We start from the raw sequence: 15682 nt of genomic DNA, 5'->3' as shown, positions 1-15682 counted from the left end.
TCCTCTAATCTCTCTTACTTACCATTACTTACCGCAGAATTGGCTGAAAAGGATTCTAATTTTTCCATATTTTAGTTGAATGATAAATAGATGTTAATGCAGAAGATGCATAGCTAATGGAAGATCGCTGAAAACGCGAGAATCCTCGAGGATAATCCCGAACTGATCTACTTTTTTGTGAAGAACGGTCTGGCCATATTGTGCTGAACTGAGCTAATTAAAGGCTGGTCTTCTTCTTCTTGGCTAAACGACCTTCAACGGCCATCGAATGGCTTATTAGACTTGCCGATACCATTTAGTTGGATAGTCAGTCTCCGCTACGAGGGGACGGTCCGGATGGGATTTGAATCCCGGTCCTGTCGTTTGAAGATCGGTGCCGCTGTCGCCTACACCGGACCGGTGGTTCCAACTGGATACAATGAATTGCAAATTTGCAGTTTAAGCTTACGAAGATTAAGCTTCAGGGCTGCTGCAGGGGATTAAGCTGCGAAGATTTGCTTGACTACGCTTAACTAAATGGTATCTAAATCTAAAAACTAAATAATAATGGTAAATGGTAGCAAGTCTGGTAAGCCAATCCATGGCCGGCGTGACCTAGTAATGGTGTTGCTATATCGAATTTATGTGACCTCAGAATTTCGCGACACGACAATTTAATATTTTTATTTCAGCCAATATTTTGTTATAATTTTTTTTTAATCCATTTTGGTAGAAATCCTGACGACAGTCATAGCCAGAAGAATACGATAACTGGGATACGTGGTGAGGATACCGGACTCATGTTCCACCAGGAAGGAGATAGTTGGTAGGATCAGTTGAAATGGAAACTGTCGGAGATCGGATGCAGCTGTAGATGGAGGACTACAGCTCTGGACTGAGCTCCCTGGAAACGGAAACAGCGACCTGGCCATGTCATCACGCACATGCCTGAGCAAGTCGAGTAGAAAAAGGCGATATGAAAAACTTTAAAACTTAAGCAGAAAATGCAGCGGAACAACTATAACTCCGCAAAGAATATATCCATCCTCCATTTCACACATTGCCGTCTGACCAGCTGATGACATGAATCGTCCCTGCGTACTGCCTGAGCCCATGAAACCGACCGTATACATTGATTTCTGCGCAACTCTATTCCTGCGTACGGGAAGCCTTCTTCCCGTGGTGCCTTCAGTACGTATTCAAGAATCAGCAGTCTTAGTTGTTTTTATTTCTCCTAATTTATTATCCTTCTCTATCTTTCTTGCTCGACACTCGCTCGTCTAGTTGTGAGCCAGCGTCCCAACCCAACCCCAACGACACTTCGCGACAACTCGAAACAACCCCGCCAGCCAGAAAACTCCCCGGGAGAGTCTTTCCGATGGTGCGGAATTTGATGGTATTGCCCGCCATTTCGCTTCTGCTAGCGATCATACACAACAAATTATGTTAACGACTTTTCTTCATGCACGACCGCTAATCCGGAGCATCGTATCATTTTCCCTTCCCTGTGGCCTGAGTTAGTGTTTGCTCAAGCGCGGGCCACGGTCCGCGAGAAGAGTTTCACTTTTGTTCGCGCGATCCAAGCGTTCCTTCTTTTATATTTTTTTCGCTATGCCTGGCCCGTCAGTGTTGTCATACCAAAATGTGCACGCTAGTAGAAAAACGCTACCACATTACTGCCACTGGTACTGCATCAAACACTTTTGATTTTGACTTACCTACGAAATCGAAACGCAATCCATGCCCACACACAGCAATGGTTCGTCCAGTGTATCCGCGTGGCCACGCACAAAAAGGGCCCGAAAGCAAAGGAAGAAATTATTTCCCGTACAGAGCCGAAACAAAAGCAACCAAACCAAAAAACAATGGTAAAATTAACGTGACGTTAATTTTAGCTCCGATTAGCCCTCCGATGGGCGCAGAGAAAGTTCGTTTGTTCGGGGAAGGCCAGCATCTTCCCGGGGGAGGAGGGCAGTGCAATCGCTTCCCAGTAATGTGGTCTGATTAAATTCCCATTATCGAGATTTGAAGATTATGGCCACCACAGTTGAAGAGATCGGTGATCAGTACCGTCCGCTAATCTATATCGCTGGAAAAGAGATTCGCTTGTCTTGAGGTGTGAAAATTAGCCACAGTATTAATAATCGATTGGAGATTTTCTTGAATTTATTAAAAAAACCAATTTATCACGTCATAAAATCACACCTTTTTGCAAAAACATCCACTGCGGATTATATCGTCAAAATATGCATTTTTAACTGTGCCCAGTGGTACGATTGCATGATGAAGAATCGATCCCAAAGCCTGGGGCATCCGAATGCTTCTCAATACCGATACTAATGACTGAAGCGTGTCCATCGGAAGCAGCAGCTATACAGTTATCGGGAAAATAGCCGCACCTAGCGGTCCGCTGTAATCGTATCGTATGGTTACAACGGGGTTTTTCTTCTATTCGATCAATCGATCTGATCGATAAGTGGAATAGACGCTAATAGTTCTCGGCTCGCTAATAGTTTCCAGCGATTTGCTACGCCCAATCGACACGGCGCCAATGAGCAATGAAGTAATCTGTGAAAGAATTATATTGTGGGTTATTGTTTAAGAGTGTGTTCAAGAAATTTTGGATTGACGATCAAAAGTCCATTTTTACAGTAATTTCTTTTATCCTTAAGAGGGGATTTAATGCTTTTTACTCTCCAAAAGTAGAGTATGACTTTCCACCGTTTAAATACACCTTTCTATTTGCTCCCAATCGTTGCAAATAATACCTAAAAATAATGCCGAAATTTATCACACCACTCCAAACGATATGAGGTACAAGCGCCACCCTGGCACACAGGCTTTATCCATAGCCGTAGCAACTTGCAGAGGAATCAAAAAAAAAATAGATCGGCCATATCATTAATGTTTCAGTGTCCCACTTTTCGATTTTTCCGATAACACTCCCGTTTCTAAACGGCCAGCAACCGTGGCACGTTCCATACCACGTTCGCTAGACACGTGGCTTTAGTAGCCGAACTATTATTTCCCGCCAACCAGGGGCGCAGATGAAGGCCCCACATGCACAACCACAGTAAGCGGGGTATGGATAGCAAATTAACATACTTTTCTAATTCTTCTCCTGCTCGAATCCAGCGCGTAATTAGTGGTGATTTTTGTGTTTAAAATTTTTGCCTCTGGTCCCTCGGCATTTTTTTCTTTCTTCCACATATTATACATCTTGTCCGTTGCGGTTGCGAAAATTTGCCTGCATTCTAAGGGGAATTGGTGTGGAGTGTAAACCATTTTTTCCGGTGGCTCCAGACTTCGGACTTTTCGGATAATTCACCCACCGGTCCCCTACGTCGGCCCGGTTTTAATTTCTGCTGGCAAATAAACAGCAAAAAGAATGCCCGGTGGAATGAAAACGACAGGAGCCACATATTGAAAGCGGGCCAAATTTTACGGTACCCATATTTCGGGCCGGACCCATTATCGGGCGGGAAGTTTCAACAAACTTTGGAACAAAAAAGGCTTCATCACCTTCATGCAGACAGCTTTAGTAGCTATTGCTATACTGGTACGAAGATTTTGTACTACAACAGTAAAGAAAAAGCCTGTATTCACTAAGACACTCAGCTGCTTTTTTGTTGCACTCCATTCATTTACCGCTGAACCTAAGTTTTTAAAACAATAATGGATGGAAATGGAATGAAACAATAACGTCATCGTTTTTCATTCTTCTATCGAATCACTTTTTTGTTCAACCTTTCCTTCGGCATTGAAGTTACACCGTGACTAAGCATTCCAGATCAACCGGCGACCGTTGATGCTATGTGTGGCCAGTGTTTACCGATTTCAAGCCATTGGCTACAGCATCTAACAATGCTACGGTACATTCGACATCGGTTGTCCCGGAATGTACACCGGGGCCCAGAAAGAACAGCGCGGATGGTGAATGATTACGTTTCCAATGGTGGGTGCGAGTCGTAACAGATCATCGGTAATAGATCAGCAAGAGACAAGTTAGCGGTAAACAAGATGTAACATTCATATTAATGAGCCGAGAGCAACGCGTTAGTCTTGCCTTCTGGTGCAATCGAGCCAAATCAATCAGGTCTGGTTCAAATGGCAAAAACCACTCATTTCTGTACGAACGTATAGAAGCAGGGTTCATCTTCTAACATTTTTTAACCATTTCCGGTTCTCATTGTATCTTCTGTGTCATCATTGCGTTGCCGGTAGGGTGTTATTTGAACGTATGGGATTAATTTCGGTTGCAATGTTCCTATCATTTTTTGTATGGAGTTAAAAAGCCACCACAAATACAGCTGATCGGTATAAAACGTTCTTATTACTTAACGCTCGTGAGAAAATACATTCAGTGTTACTGTAAGTCTTTGGGAGGATCTCTTCCAGGTTTGGAGAAAAAAAATCCCCTTTGTCTGGGGACGCCCGGTAAGCCCTGAAATTCGAAAGTAGTTTCCCCTGACGTTGATTCCGCATTTCAGTGTAATTTGCCAAAGGGACGACCAGGCGTTCATTCTCCTTCGCCACACGCCCTGATCGCACATAAGATAGTTCTTAGCACCAGCCGTTCGAAAATGGCGATGACATTGGCGTCCTCCGTGAGCATATTCCAAGACTGGTACACGCAGAGTGCGATACACTGTGCGTTTCGTGTGTTGTTTGAGTCTTCTGGATCATAGAAGATTGTGGATCTGGTAATAAGCAAAATTTCCCTGAACAATGCACCGAAGTTACGATTGTACCAAGTTAGCAGAACTCCACCCCCCTAAGATTCGTCGCCGATATTTTTTTTCCAAGTCCGGCTCTGTCACAGTCAAAGCCCCCGCCAAGCAGGTTTTATATGCCTTCGTTGATTTGATCATCACTCTTATCACCTATTGGTGTTGCGTTTTAGTCGGATCTACGCCTCGCACACCAGCGCAAATGGACGTCCGATGAAGTTAATATACGCGAGGCCAACGAATTGGAGAGATCGGGTGAAAATCGTGCCTCAGATGTCGATCCCCGCAGAGAAAGCCTGCTAGGCCGAAACTGAGACATAGTGACGAAGGCCCCCCTAAAAGGCCCAGATATCGGTTTGATAGACGAATGTATTACATCCAGCAACAAGATCAAAGAACTTGATCAAGGCCAAAGCAAGTCTTTTTCAAGGAACTTAAAATTATTTTCATAAGAATACAACGAATTCTATATCCATTTTTCAGCAACAAACATAGTTATTGTATTTCGATTTCATTACTCTCACTTGTCATAGATTTTGCTGCAAGCGTACGAAAGTGTCATCAATTTGTGCTCGGTAACAAACAACGATTGTCGTTCCAAACCACGCACCACCCGCACCATTGGCTGCGGTCAGAAACAAGCTAGCTACATAGCGCCCTAATACTATCTGCAACTGGTAACTGCGGATGTGCACGCGGCAACGATCAAATCAATCATCCTCTCCCTTCCATTGTGTGTGCAGCTACGTGAAACCGTTTTGCTTCATCAGCTGTGCGACCACAACAAGCACGAACGAGGAAACGACAAAAACCGATCCGGGAATCGAGCAGCGGACGAACGAATCTGGATCACGCCCGTCACCGATCAGCTTGACCGGATCACTGTCCGACACGGAGTCAAAGTTTAAACATCGATCGACAGCCATTTTCCAACGGCGAAACTTCATATCTCTCTCTGTGAAAAGGGTAAGGAAGAATGTTCGTTTTTCAGTAAGGAGAAATAGTTATAACGCCGATAGTAATCGAACCACTTACGACTAGAATTGTATGCAGTGCTGAAAACATCCACCGGTGGAACACAGTTTTGGCGAAACTGATCGATGGACAGTATTTCGGTGGCCAGCCCCGCAGCAAGCATCGCTCCAAGACAGGCCGGTGTTGATGTTTGCGGTCGTTCTACCAGCAGCCCACTTAAATCGGACAACATTTGCACCAGAAAGCGTTGCTCGCTTAGATCACCACCGACGGTTAGTTTCGTTAGCCGGGGCCAAGTAGGGCAATCCTTTGCCAACGATTCCAAAACTTCACGCACCTGATGGCAGATGGCTTCGTGCGCGGCGTACATAATTTGCTGTGGTGTTGTTTGGAGCGTAATACCAAACATCATGCCTCGTGCCTTGTAACGCCAGTACGGCGTGTAATATCCACTGAATGCAGGTACGAAAATTACGCCACCACGAGGACCACTGCTGCTGGTAAGCGGTTTCGACTCACCGTACGGTGGAACCGGTGAGCTTACGGAACAAAACGAAGCTACTAGCTGAGTATTAGTGGTGCCATCGGGAAACATACCGGTCACACTGTTAATCATCGGTTCAGCCGATACTGGTTCGAGGGCTAGCGTTTGCCTAAGCCAACTGATCGATGATCCGGCGTGTGCTATTGCTCCTTCGAGCGCGTAATATACGGCCCCACGGGGACCAAGCTGAAACGCTACCGTCGACAGCAATCCATGGTCGGAGTCGATAATTTCCTGGGCAGTGTTAAACAGCACGAACATACCTTCATCGATCGTACAATTTGCTTGACCTGCGTTGATGCACATTTGTCCTAGCAGGGCGGCCTGCTGATCACCGAGACACTAAAATTAAAATTTAAAAATCAATCAACTAATTAAATATTCAGTTATGACGACACAGTGGTTGCAGTTATTTTCGCTGGTCTCTCAAATATCGGATCATGAAAGCATAGAATGGAGGTTTCAGAAACAATGTTGTTGTTGATCCACCAACAATTAACAGGCTATGATATTCATATATAATCACGTCAGTGGAAGATTCCCAGCCTATCTAGGGATCAGTATTGCGAAAGGACGTGACATGACTGTACCCCCGTAGGATAAATGATCCAAGAATCCCGAACTTTTGTGCAACTCTAGCAAGAAATTTAATTATTTCCAAGGGCCTTCAATTGGATTTGAGTTCATTCGAGCTATTTTAGTTCGAAAAAATGTGTGCTACATAGGGAATAATGTACTGTAGCTTAAATGTTTTATGTTTTGTGTCATTAATTATATGAAGTATCTTTGTATGCAGAACTATATTGTATTATGTGTAGTACGATAGGCAACCGTTTGATTATGATGATGAATTTTGTATTAAAAAACCAACATTTTTATGTACTGATTCCACAAAAAAATAAAAGTATGAGAATTCACAGAACTGAGACTCGAGCGCGTTATTATTATTAAATAAATAAATAAGTGGGTATGAGGTGAAATATTATCATCATTATAAGTAAAATAAAACTTACGCTCGCAATAGGTACGCCACCAAGTGGACCATCGTTAATGTATCCGTACACCTCGGAGCAGCTACGAATTTCTGGCAGAATTTTGCTTGGAATGCGAAAGAACCGACACAACCGTTCATCCCACACGCACCGTTCCAGATTCATGAGCATCGTTCGGGATGCATTGGTCACGTCCGTTACGTGTATACCCGCCTCAACGCCTCCCGTCAGCATCCATATAATCCAACTCTCCAGCGTCCCAAACGCAGCCCGCCCATCGTCTACCGCTTGCTGCACTCCAGTCACATTTTCCATCATCCAACGAATTTTTACCGCACTGAAACAATTGCTCACCGTCAAGCCGCAAACCGATTTTAAGTAATTTTTCTTCCCACGTACACGCTGCAGTATGCTTCCGACCACGCTCGATGTTCGAGTATCACACCAGCCGATTGCATTGCACAGCGGTTCACCCGTCGTCTTGTCCCATAGTACAGTCGTTTCGCGTTGATTACACACACCAAGGGCTACAATATCGTGCGGATTAATGTCTAGTATGATAAGATTCTGTACGGCCGTTTCCAGACACATCCGTGCCGTCTCCCATACAGCCAGCGGGTCCACCTCAACCCATCCTGACTGTGGCGACAAACATTCGAAGGACGATTCGTGGCAAGTGAGCACCTCGGCATTTCTTGTGGCGTAAATCTGCAAAGCGAGTTATAGCGCAAGGAAAAAATAAAATCGATAAAACAAAAACCCTCTTATCCTTGAAGAAGGCGCCATCAGGATGTTCGGATGGGTGTGCAGCTACAACAGGACTCTTACCAGACATTTGCAGCACGTGTGTCCAACGTAGAGGACGCCTATCAGCGACCCAAACTTACTGCGATGCCCACCGTTTCCACTCATCGTCCGAAAATTCGAGATGAAAAGGGTTTTGGTAAAATATATTTCTCACATTACAACATGTTTTAAATTCTGCATCATACACCGATATACCAAAAAACAATGCAGCAAAGTGCACAGCTGATTGTGTTATGCGATTAGTTTGACAGCTGCCGAACCGTTTTTTCGCTGTGCGAGCAAACGCTTCGTGCAACGCTTACCGGCAGACGAACCGTTTTGAAACTGTCATAACAACGAACACGAAAACAAAAGCAAAAGCTAAAAAGTAAAAGTGGGATCATCGATTTTAGGAGAAGGAGGGATAACACAACGGCGAGCGCAGTCACAGCACAACGTAAATATAATCCCTCCTATTACCAAACCAACCTATTTTCACCATATTTACATCCGCAATCGCGCTACAATACTGCGTAAATGCAGCCGTTTCAGCCTGTCCAAAAAATGTCCGATCATCGTCACGATCAATTCTAAAACAGTGCACAACACTCCTCGGAACGCGTTCTCCCTCTTGCAACGAACAAAAAACAATCGAAAACGGAAAGTAATCACACGAAATGGCTGCATTAGCGCTAGGTATGGTCCGCATGACGTCATTAGGCCTGACTCGCCAGGTGCCATCCACATCCGCTTCCGTAAAGCTGCTTAGCGTAGCACACCGTTACACATCCGGCAGTGGATTAAGCAGATACGCTAGCAGCACACTGTCGACAGCAGCATGCTTTCACAGCCAAAATCGATATTCAACGATACATCCGGTGAGCTCAACAACAGCATGGTGCTCAAATGTCCCATTAAATGGTGTGCTGGTACGCTCCTTCTCCAATGGAAACACATTGCGCCTACAGAAAGAACCCCCGAACGAACAGCAGGAAACGGACGGACCGCCGGCCCCCGCACCGGAGAAACTTGGCCTTTTTGCCCGTTTCAAGAAGATGTACAAGGAGTACTGGTACGTGCTTGTACCGGTGCACTGTGTCACGTCGGTTATGTGGTTCGGCGGGTTCTACTACGCCTCTACCAGTGGTGTCGATGTGATCGCAATCCTTGAATCGCTCGGTGTGTCCGAAACACTGATCAATCCGGTGCGAGATTCCAGCCTGGGGCACATAGCAATAGCGTACCTGTTGTATAAAATAGCGACACCAGCACGATACACGGTTACACTCGGTAAGGTCACCAAATGTATTTCTCGCTAAATTGTACGTAACTAATTGCGTTATTTTGCTCCTTTCGTTCCGATATAGGTGGTACGACGGTTTCGATCAAGTATCTGGAACAGTGGGGCTACATTAAACCGATGCCTTCGAAGGCGCGGCTGGTGCAGATGTACAAAGATAAAAAGGAAAACATTCAAGAGAAGATAGCGGAAAAGAAGCAAGATTTTAAGGACCGCAAACAGCAGCTAACAGAAAAGAAGAACAATCTAATGAGCGATTTAAAAATCAAGGATAAGGATAGCAAATCTGACGCAACGACCGCGACCAGTAGCGTAACCGACAACAAATAGCGCATAATTCTAGGTTGCGGTCCGGTGCAAAGACTATAAGCGGGTGCGGGTTGCCTTGTTTCTGTTGTTTTTTCCAAGGTGCTTTTAAAGCGATTTGGGATGCTTGCTCCCGGCTGGTTGCAGTGCTTCGGTTTGTAGAATACCCAGCCTGCACCACACAGTGAGTTGAAAAATAATAAGTGCAAATAAACTTTGTCCATGTTAAGGTATTCGGACAGACGGTTGAATGTTTCATTTGCAAAGAAAAAAATCGTTCACATTCGTTCCAGTCATCATAATTCGTTCGTATATTTTAACTTTTGAACTTATTTGCCATGCCTATAAGGGGGTCTAGGTTATTTCACAATCGGATACAATGGTCAATTATAGGATATTTGTGTTTACTTTTCGTTCTGCTGTCGTTGCCAACTGCTTGCTTGCAACACCGACGCCGGTACGGAACCAGTCTCTAGGGGCGGGATTGCCAGATAACACATAAAAACCACTCGTACACTACAACGGATGTCCGGATTATTAACCTGTTGCATGCCATGCGCAGTCTCGGACCTCGGATGCTAACGAGTATTACAACTATCGTATCACACACGGTCAAGCTGGTTTCGAGTGGAATATGGACCACGCGTATTCGATGTTCCAATTTTGTCCGCTATATGATAATATGGGTTCGGTAAAGGTCTAAATTTTCCAAGTGATGATGGTAATGGTGGGGTTAAACGGTGACCGTACAGATAGAGGAAGGTTATCCCTCTCTTTGACTCCCTCTCTAGCGCATCCGGTAGTGATTTTTTTCGTGCACCTGCGACAGTTCACCCTTAAAGTGCAGATCGACGGTAAAGTCCAGATCCCTGTTGTTGCGCACGTTTGGTTTCATCTTGAACGTACCGTAAATTTCTTCGCCCTTCTTCACCGTCAAATAGTCGTCAAAGTAAAACACCGTCTGCTTCCAGTGCGTATAGGCGGCATCGGGCGACGTGCTGAAGGCGAGCCGTTTGTGGCACTTGGTAAACTCCACATTAAAGTACGTCACCAGCGCCTGCACAAAGTCATTCCGCTTTACCAACAGATGGAAGGATGATTCAAACTCTAGGTCCTCTTTCTTCACCGTGTACAGATCTATCTCCTTCACCATGTACGAGGTGGTAACGATCTGCTTCGGATCGACCACATCCACCAGCGGTTCGCTTATCGCCACCTTACGGATCGAGCTCATGTTAAATCCGTACACATCATCCCACCAGTTAATCTTTTCGTCCTTGTACTGCCGGTCCTCGATCGCCGTTACGAACAGTGTGCACCGATCCGGGAACATCATGCCCGTGTCCTTCTTCAGCCACTTGTCACGCGCATATATGACCGTATCCAGCATGGACTCGTAAAACAAACAGTAACCCATCCACTCGGAAATGATGATATCGACCTTCTCGATTCCATCCGGTAGTGTCACCTCCTCCACCTTACCCTTCACCAGCGTGATCGTCTCCTTTAGATTGTTCGCCTCAATAATCTTCTGTGCGTAGTCGATTATGTTCGAACACTCGATCGCAATGACCTTCGCTGCACCCGCTTTCGCCGCAAACATCGACAAGATGCCGGTACCGCAGCCGATGTCCAGCACGACCTTCCCCTTGAACAGATGCTTATTGTGATACATCGCGTTCCGGTAGGTCAGCGTGCGCACCTCATCCTTCAGCATCTCCTCGTGGATGCCGAAATGTGCGTACGAGTCGAAGTAATAGTCACGCGAAGTCATATCCTCTGCGTTGGTGGCCAGATCGTTCCCATTACCGTTCACTGTGTTGGGGCTGAGCGCACCGGATGCCGGTCCGGCCGCGTCCACTGATTCCATCGGCACGTCGGTACTGGTGCTAGCCTGGTTTTCACAGAAAATGAAACCAAACAAACAAAGGGTGGCGTTTATAAAACAAGAAAAAGCTACTTTCGCAAAACCACATAACCTCAACATAGTACTCCCTTCAAGTATTGTCCCCTCCAACCCCCTGGATGATGCTTACCATTCTTTACACTGTAGTCGAAAAAACGCGATGTGTTTCACACGATTGACCAGACGAAAATGGTACACTTCCTCAACCCCTTTTTCGCGATTCCCTTACAGCTGGACTGACTGTTACGCACTTCTGGACGAATTCGTTTTTGCACAAAAAATCTTTTTTTTTTTCTTTTTTATTCAGCAAGCGCACACAGACCGCAAAAAATGGAGGCACCTCACGCTCGCCGGAATCGATATAGCACTTTACTGCTGCGTCTATATTTACAACTATTTCTCGCCCAGGGGAACTGGAATTTGATACAAATCCTAATACCTTTTCACGCTCGCTGAGCTGCTTACAAAACTAATTGATATTTCCTTTTGTTTGGTAGCGGGCAGCATCTCACGAGGAACACCGAGTCCGAGGTCAAGCTTCATGCATGCTTTTAGTTTTAGCGGTCTCTACGCGTGCGACAAAATTTGACAGCACGAGTTGACGTTTCACACGTCCGTTTATCGTCCGGCGTGGTTACTTGTGAGACGAGCAAGGGCGCTATCTAGCGCACGCTAGCGGTACTTGGTGACTAAAATTTAAAAATACAAATGAGGCCTACGATGTTAAATAGAAAACTATATTAAAACAAGTCAAAATATGTGAATCATTTTTCAGAATCACATTTTGAAAGATTGGAGAGCTTTTTGTTCTTTTTATCTATGTGCTAGAACAATATTGAAGCTATTTTTGACTTTTTTGCTGATTGATCAACCACGTTCATCTTGCGAGCACAACAAATGCAATTGTATAAACTACATAAAATGCAACATACATTTTGAACCTTCTCGCACAAGTGCAACACTTTCAACACGCGTACACCTGCCCTGAAGCGCAATCCCCCCTTTTGACAGATACCAGCAAAAATCTTTCCCAATCGATGGCATGTTCCATATGTTTGCCCATCATCATCATCATCATCATCATCATCATCATCATCATCATGTTTGCTTTCGCGTCCTTCTCCGAAAGCATACACCACCCTACACACATTCTCAGTTCACGTTTTCCCCCATTCCACAAACGGCGATACGAAAAAAGAAAGCACCACCGACCGACTCAGGAATTCCATTCATTGACCGCGGGTTTCGGCCCTTTAGGCTACGTATCATCAGAGGAGTGGAAATTTAGCAGCAAATTTATCAAGTGGGTTGCCAAGTTCCGGCAACGATCGTAGCCGAGATAAAGCCCTCGGCGGATAAGCATCGATCGATCGATCTTCGTGTACCAAGAGATGTAAACAAAAGTGATGAGGTGGACAGATTAGTGGTGTAAAAGAAAGTGATTGAACCAAGGCAACGCGAAGTGTAGAGAAGAAAGTAATACCTCTTTCAACTGCTTGCAGTTGACGTGAATCTTAACGCGGTCATGGCGCTTTTTACATCGATACTACTGGTCGCTGGCTGTTTGTTGTTGCTGCGGTTAATACAACTGCTTGTTTCGGTACGCCGTGGCCAAAGTGGAGCCACCGTGACGCCACGTTCCACACCAGCCCGAACCATGGTGGTGATGGGATCCGGTGGACATACTGCCGAAATGTTGCGCATAGTCGAACGGCTCGATGGTGAACGATATTCTCCCCGCCAGTACGTGATCGCCAGCACAGACAAAAACAGTGTTGTGAAAGTTATCGAGAGCGAAATCCATCGGCAACCGGATCCGGAAAAGCAAACGTACGAAATTATTACCATTCCTCGCAGCCGGAATGTACACCAGGGTTACATCAGTTCCATCGGGACGACCGTGCTGGCGCTGATCAACTGTGTACCGCTCGTGCTGAAGGCTCGCCCGGAACTAATCCTCACCAACGGACCCGGCACGTGCGTGCCCGTGTGTATGGTCGCCTTCCTGGCCCGATTGCTCTTTATCAACACCAAATGTAGGATAGTGTTCATCGAAAGCTTCTGCCGCGTGAACAGCCTTTCTCTGAGCGGTCGCATACTGCTCTACATCGTGGACATGTTTGTGGTTCAGTGGCCGGAGCTGCTCGAGAAAACGGCCGCAACGCGTGCAGATGTTCGCTGCTTTGGCCGATTGTGAGCATCCGGACGTGTTACAGCATCAGCATACACACTACCTTTATTTAACTGATCAAAGAGTGTACACCTACGAATAAAATACGATAATTTACCGAATTGTTACCGAAAGTGTTCACGGGGCCAGAAGGAAAGAAATGCGAAAATTCAGTTCATTATTGCAGCGCTTTTAGACGCCTAAAAATTGATTTATTGTTCAAATGTAAGAGCTTTTGGCTCAGTAACGACGTTCGCCACGATGCCGCGGTTCTCAGGAGTATACTGGTCTACCTTTCGCGTCGTAGCTTGTTTTCATCTTTTGAAATGCGAAAAATAGATAAAGCGCTGCAAAACACGAAACAGCCAAGAATATGTAGTTAGTAAATGCAATATATCGATAAATTTGCCTAACAGGTGGGTAGATAAGTTCTAGTCCTGATGTATAGATTGCTTCACAAAAAATGAATTTACATTTTTGATCATTTCGACAATACGGCGCAAGCCGTCATACTTAAAATAAATAAATTAAAATTTTTTATCGTTTTGTCAAAGGTTAAAATTAAAAGGCAAATTGAAGAAACTGAAGAAAGTTACTGTGGTTAGGACTAAGACTGATCAACCCATCTGCTAGTGTACAAATACTTACTTGCCGCTTCCCACTCTTGCTGTGAAAGCGTCCCCACACGGAACTGATGTTGACTGGGCATCTGCCGGCCAAACACTTCTGCATGTTTGTATTGCTCCGCATCCTTCGTTTGCTCGCCGGCGCTAAACCGAGCGTTTGGATGCGGTGGATACGTTTCCAATGCTTGCATCCTCTCCAGCAACCCCAGCTTACGGCTGCAATGTTCATCAAACAGCTCGTCGAAACGCTTTTTCTCCACCAGCCGCAAACCGTGCTTTAGGGCCAACTTTTCGAACGTTGGAAAATGTACCAAAAACTCTGGACAATCCACCACCTCATCCAGCTGGAAGTTGTACTTGGCTCCGAACAGTGGCGGATTGTCCGTATCGCACTGGAACTGGATGCGATAAATGTCGTTCCCGAACGTGTCCGACATTGCCCTGCGCTGCCGTTTCATGAGCTCGTTCGCGTCCGGCATTGTGCCAATGAAGTAAAACCCTTCATCCAAACATTCGGCCGCATTTTTCATCATACAGTCCGCTTGCTTGAAAGATTCGAATGAATAATGAAACGCAAACTGGCAGCTAACCATGTGCAGCTTGATCGACGGGTCTTGATACTTGGACCGGAGCTGCTGCAGTGTTGCATCGGCAGCGAAAAATTCCACCTTCGGTTTCCGCTGAAAGTCTCGGTCCTTTTGGTTCATAGTGTTGAAACGATTCTCACACTGCTCCAGGCTTACTTGCGCAATGTCTGTGCAGATTAGATGCGTCACACGCGCGTTAGACCATTTGTTCAGATCGCCACCCTTCCCACAGCACATATCCAGCACCCGGAACGGAGAACCCAGCGGTGTCTTCCCTTTTACTAGCGCGGTGTACTTTTCTATGACGCAGCTCTTGATCCAGTTGTTGAAGTTTCGCATAAAGTAAATGTTTGACTTTTTCCGTGCCACTAGCCCACGTTCCTCGATGCTGTTGTAATGCGAAGCAACGATCGCACTATGCTTTTCTCTATTTTCACCCTCCTGGCATTCGGGCGTTTGCATTGGTTCACCTTCCGATTCTCTGCTCTCTGGCACGGAACTACTATTTTCTTCCGACTCAGACATGTTGTATACTGGTTAAAATGTATCAAATAAAGAAAAAAACGACGAGTAAAAAAATAGGTCGATAAAAACACTTTTTGGTTAGTTCTGGTCTGTTATTTGTTTTTGGTTGTGAGTTTGTTATTTTTATTATTGTTATTACAATCTTCTTCTTCTTTGGTCGAGGTATTCCACGATATGGCTCAGGAATCCAACTTCCTGGGCCTTCCTGCGCTACTTCGTAGATTTGTTATAACTCACAAGCCCTCTATGCTTGTGG

General features: G+C 45.4%; 7 protein-coding genes across 8 annotated transcripts in view; 3 read left to right on the top strand and 4 right to left on the bottom strand.

Moving 5' to 3' along the window:
* The window catches only part of LOC126565188 (zinc finger protein 845-like), a 252910-nt gene that overhangs the window by 86561 nt on the left and 150667 nt on the right, over positions 1-15682 (top strand). The gene's annotated exons all lie outside the window — the stretch shown is intronic.
* The window catches only part of LOC126557700 (T-complex protein 1 subunit zeta), a 315666-nt gene that overhangs the window by 154873 nt on the left and 145111 nt on the right, over positions 1-15682 (bottom strand). The window lies entirely within an intron of this gene.
* Positions 5448-8152, bottom strand: LOC126557477 (glycerol kinase). The gene is made up of 4 exons (XM_050213269.1): positions 8049-8152; positions 7242-7928; positions 5745-6570; positions 5448-5664 (listed from the first exon to the last, which is right to left on the bottom strand). Exons 1-4 carry the CDS (start codon positions 8130-8132, stop codon positions 5453-5455), a joined length of 1809 nt encoding a protein of 602 aa, XP_050069226.1. The 5' UTR covers positions 8133-8152; the 3' UTR covers positions 5448-5452.
* On the top strand, positions 8684-9636 carry LOC126558695 (uncharacterized protein C18orf19 homolog A). Its single transcript, XM_050214748.1, has 2 exons — positions 8684-9296; positions 9374-9636. The coding sequence occupies exons 1-2, from the start codon at positions 8684-8686 to the stop codon at positions 9634-9636; spliced, it is 876 nt and encodes a 291-aa protein (XP_050070705.1).
* LOC126565227 (protein arginine N-methyltransferase 1) lies at positions 10399-11599 on the bottom strand. The gene has a single exon (XM_050222387.1). The coding sequence runs from the start codon at positions 11597-11599 to the stop codon at positions 10400-10402; it is 1200 nt and encodes a 399-aa protein (XP_050078344.1). The 3' UTR covers position 10399.
* On the top strand, positions 13038-13767 carry LOC126559001 (UDP-N-acetylglucosamine transferase subunit ALG14 homolog). The gene has a single exon (XM_050215096.1). It carries the CDS (start codon positions 13044-13046, stop codon positions 13713-13715), a length of 672 nt encoding a protein of 223 aa, XP_050071053.1. The 5' UTR covers positions 13038-13043; the 3' UTR covers positions 13716-13767.
* On the bottom strand, positions 13948-15426 carry LOC126558279 (mRNA cap guanine-N7 methyltransferase). Its single transcript, XM_050214268.1, has 2 exons — positions 14337-15426; positions 13948-14035 (listed from the first exon to the last, which is right to left on the bottom strand). Exons 1-2 carry the CDS (start codon positions 15424-15426, stop codon positions 13962-13964), a joined length of 1164 nt encoding a protein of 387 aa, XP_050070225.1. The 3' UTR covers positions 13948-13961.

Source organism: Anopheles maculipalpis, chromosome 2RL, assembly GCF_943734695.1.
Source record: "Anopheles maculipalpis chromosome 2RL, idAnoMacuDA_375_x, whole genome shotgun sequence".
Taxonomy (NCBI): Eukaryota; Metazoa; Arthropoda; class Insecta; order Diptera; family Culicidae; genus Anopheles; species Anopheles maculipalpis.
This window is presented reverse-complemented; position numbering and strand designations above follow the sequence as displayed.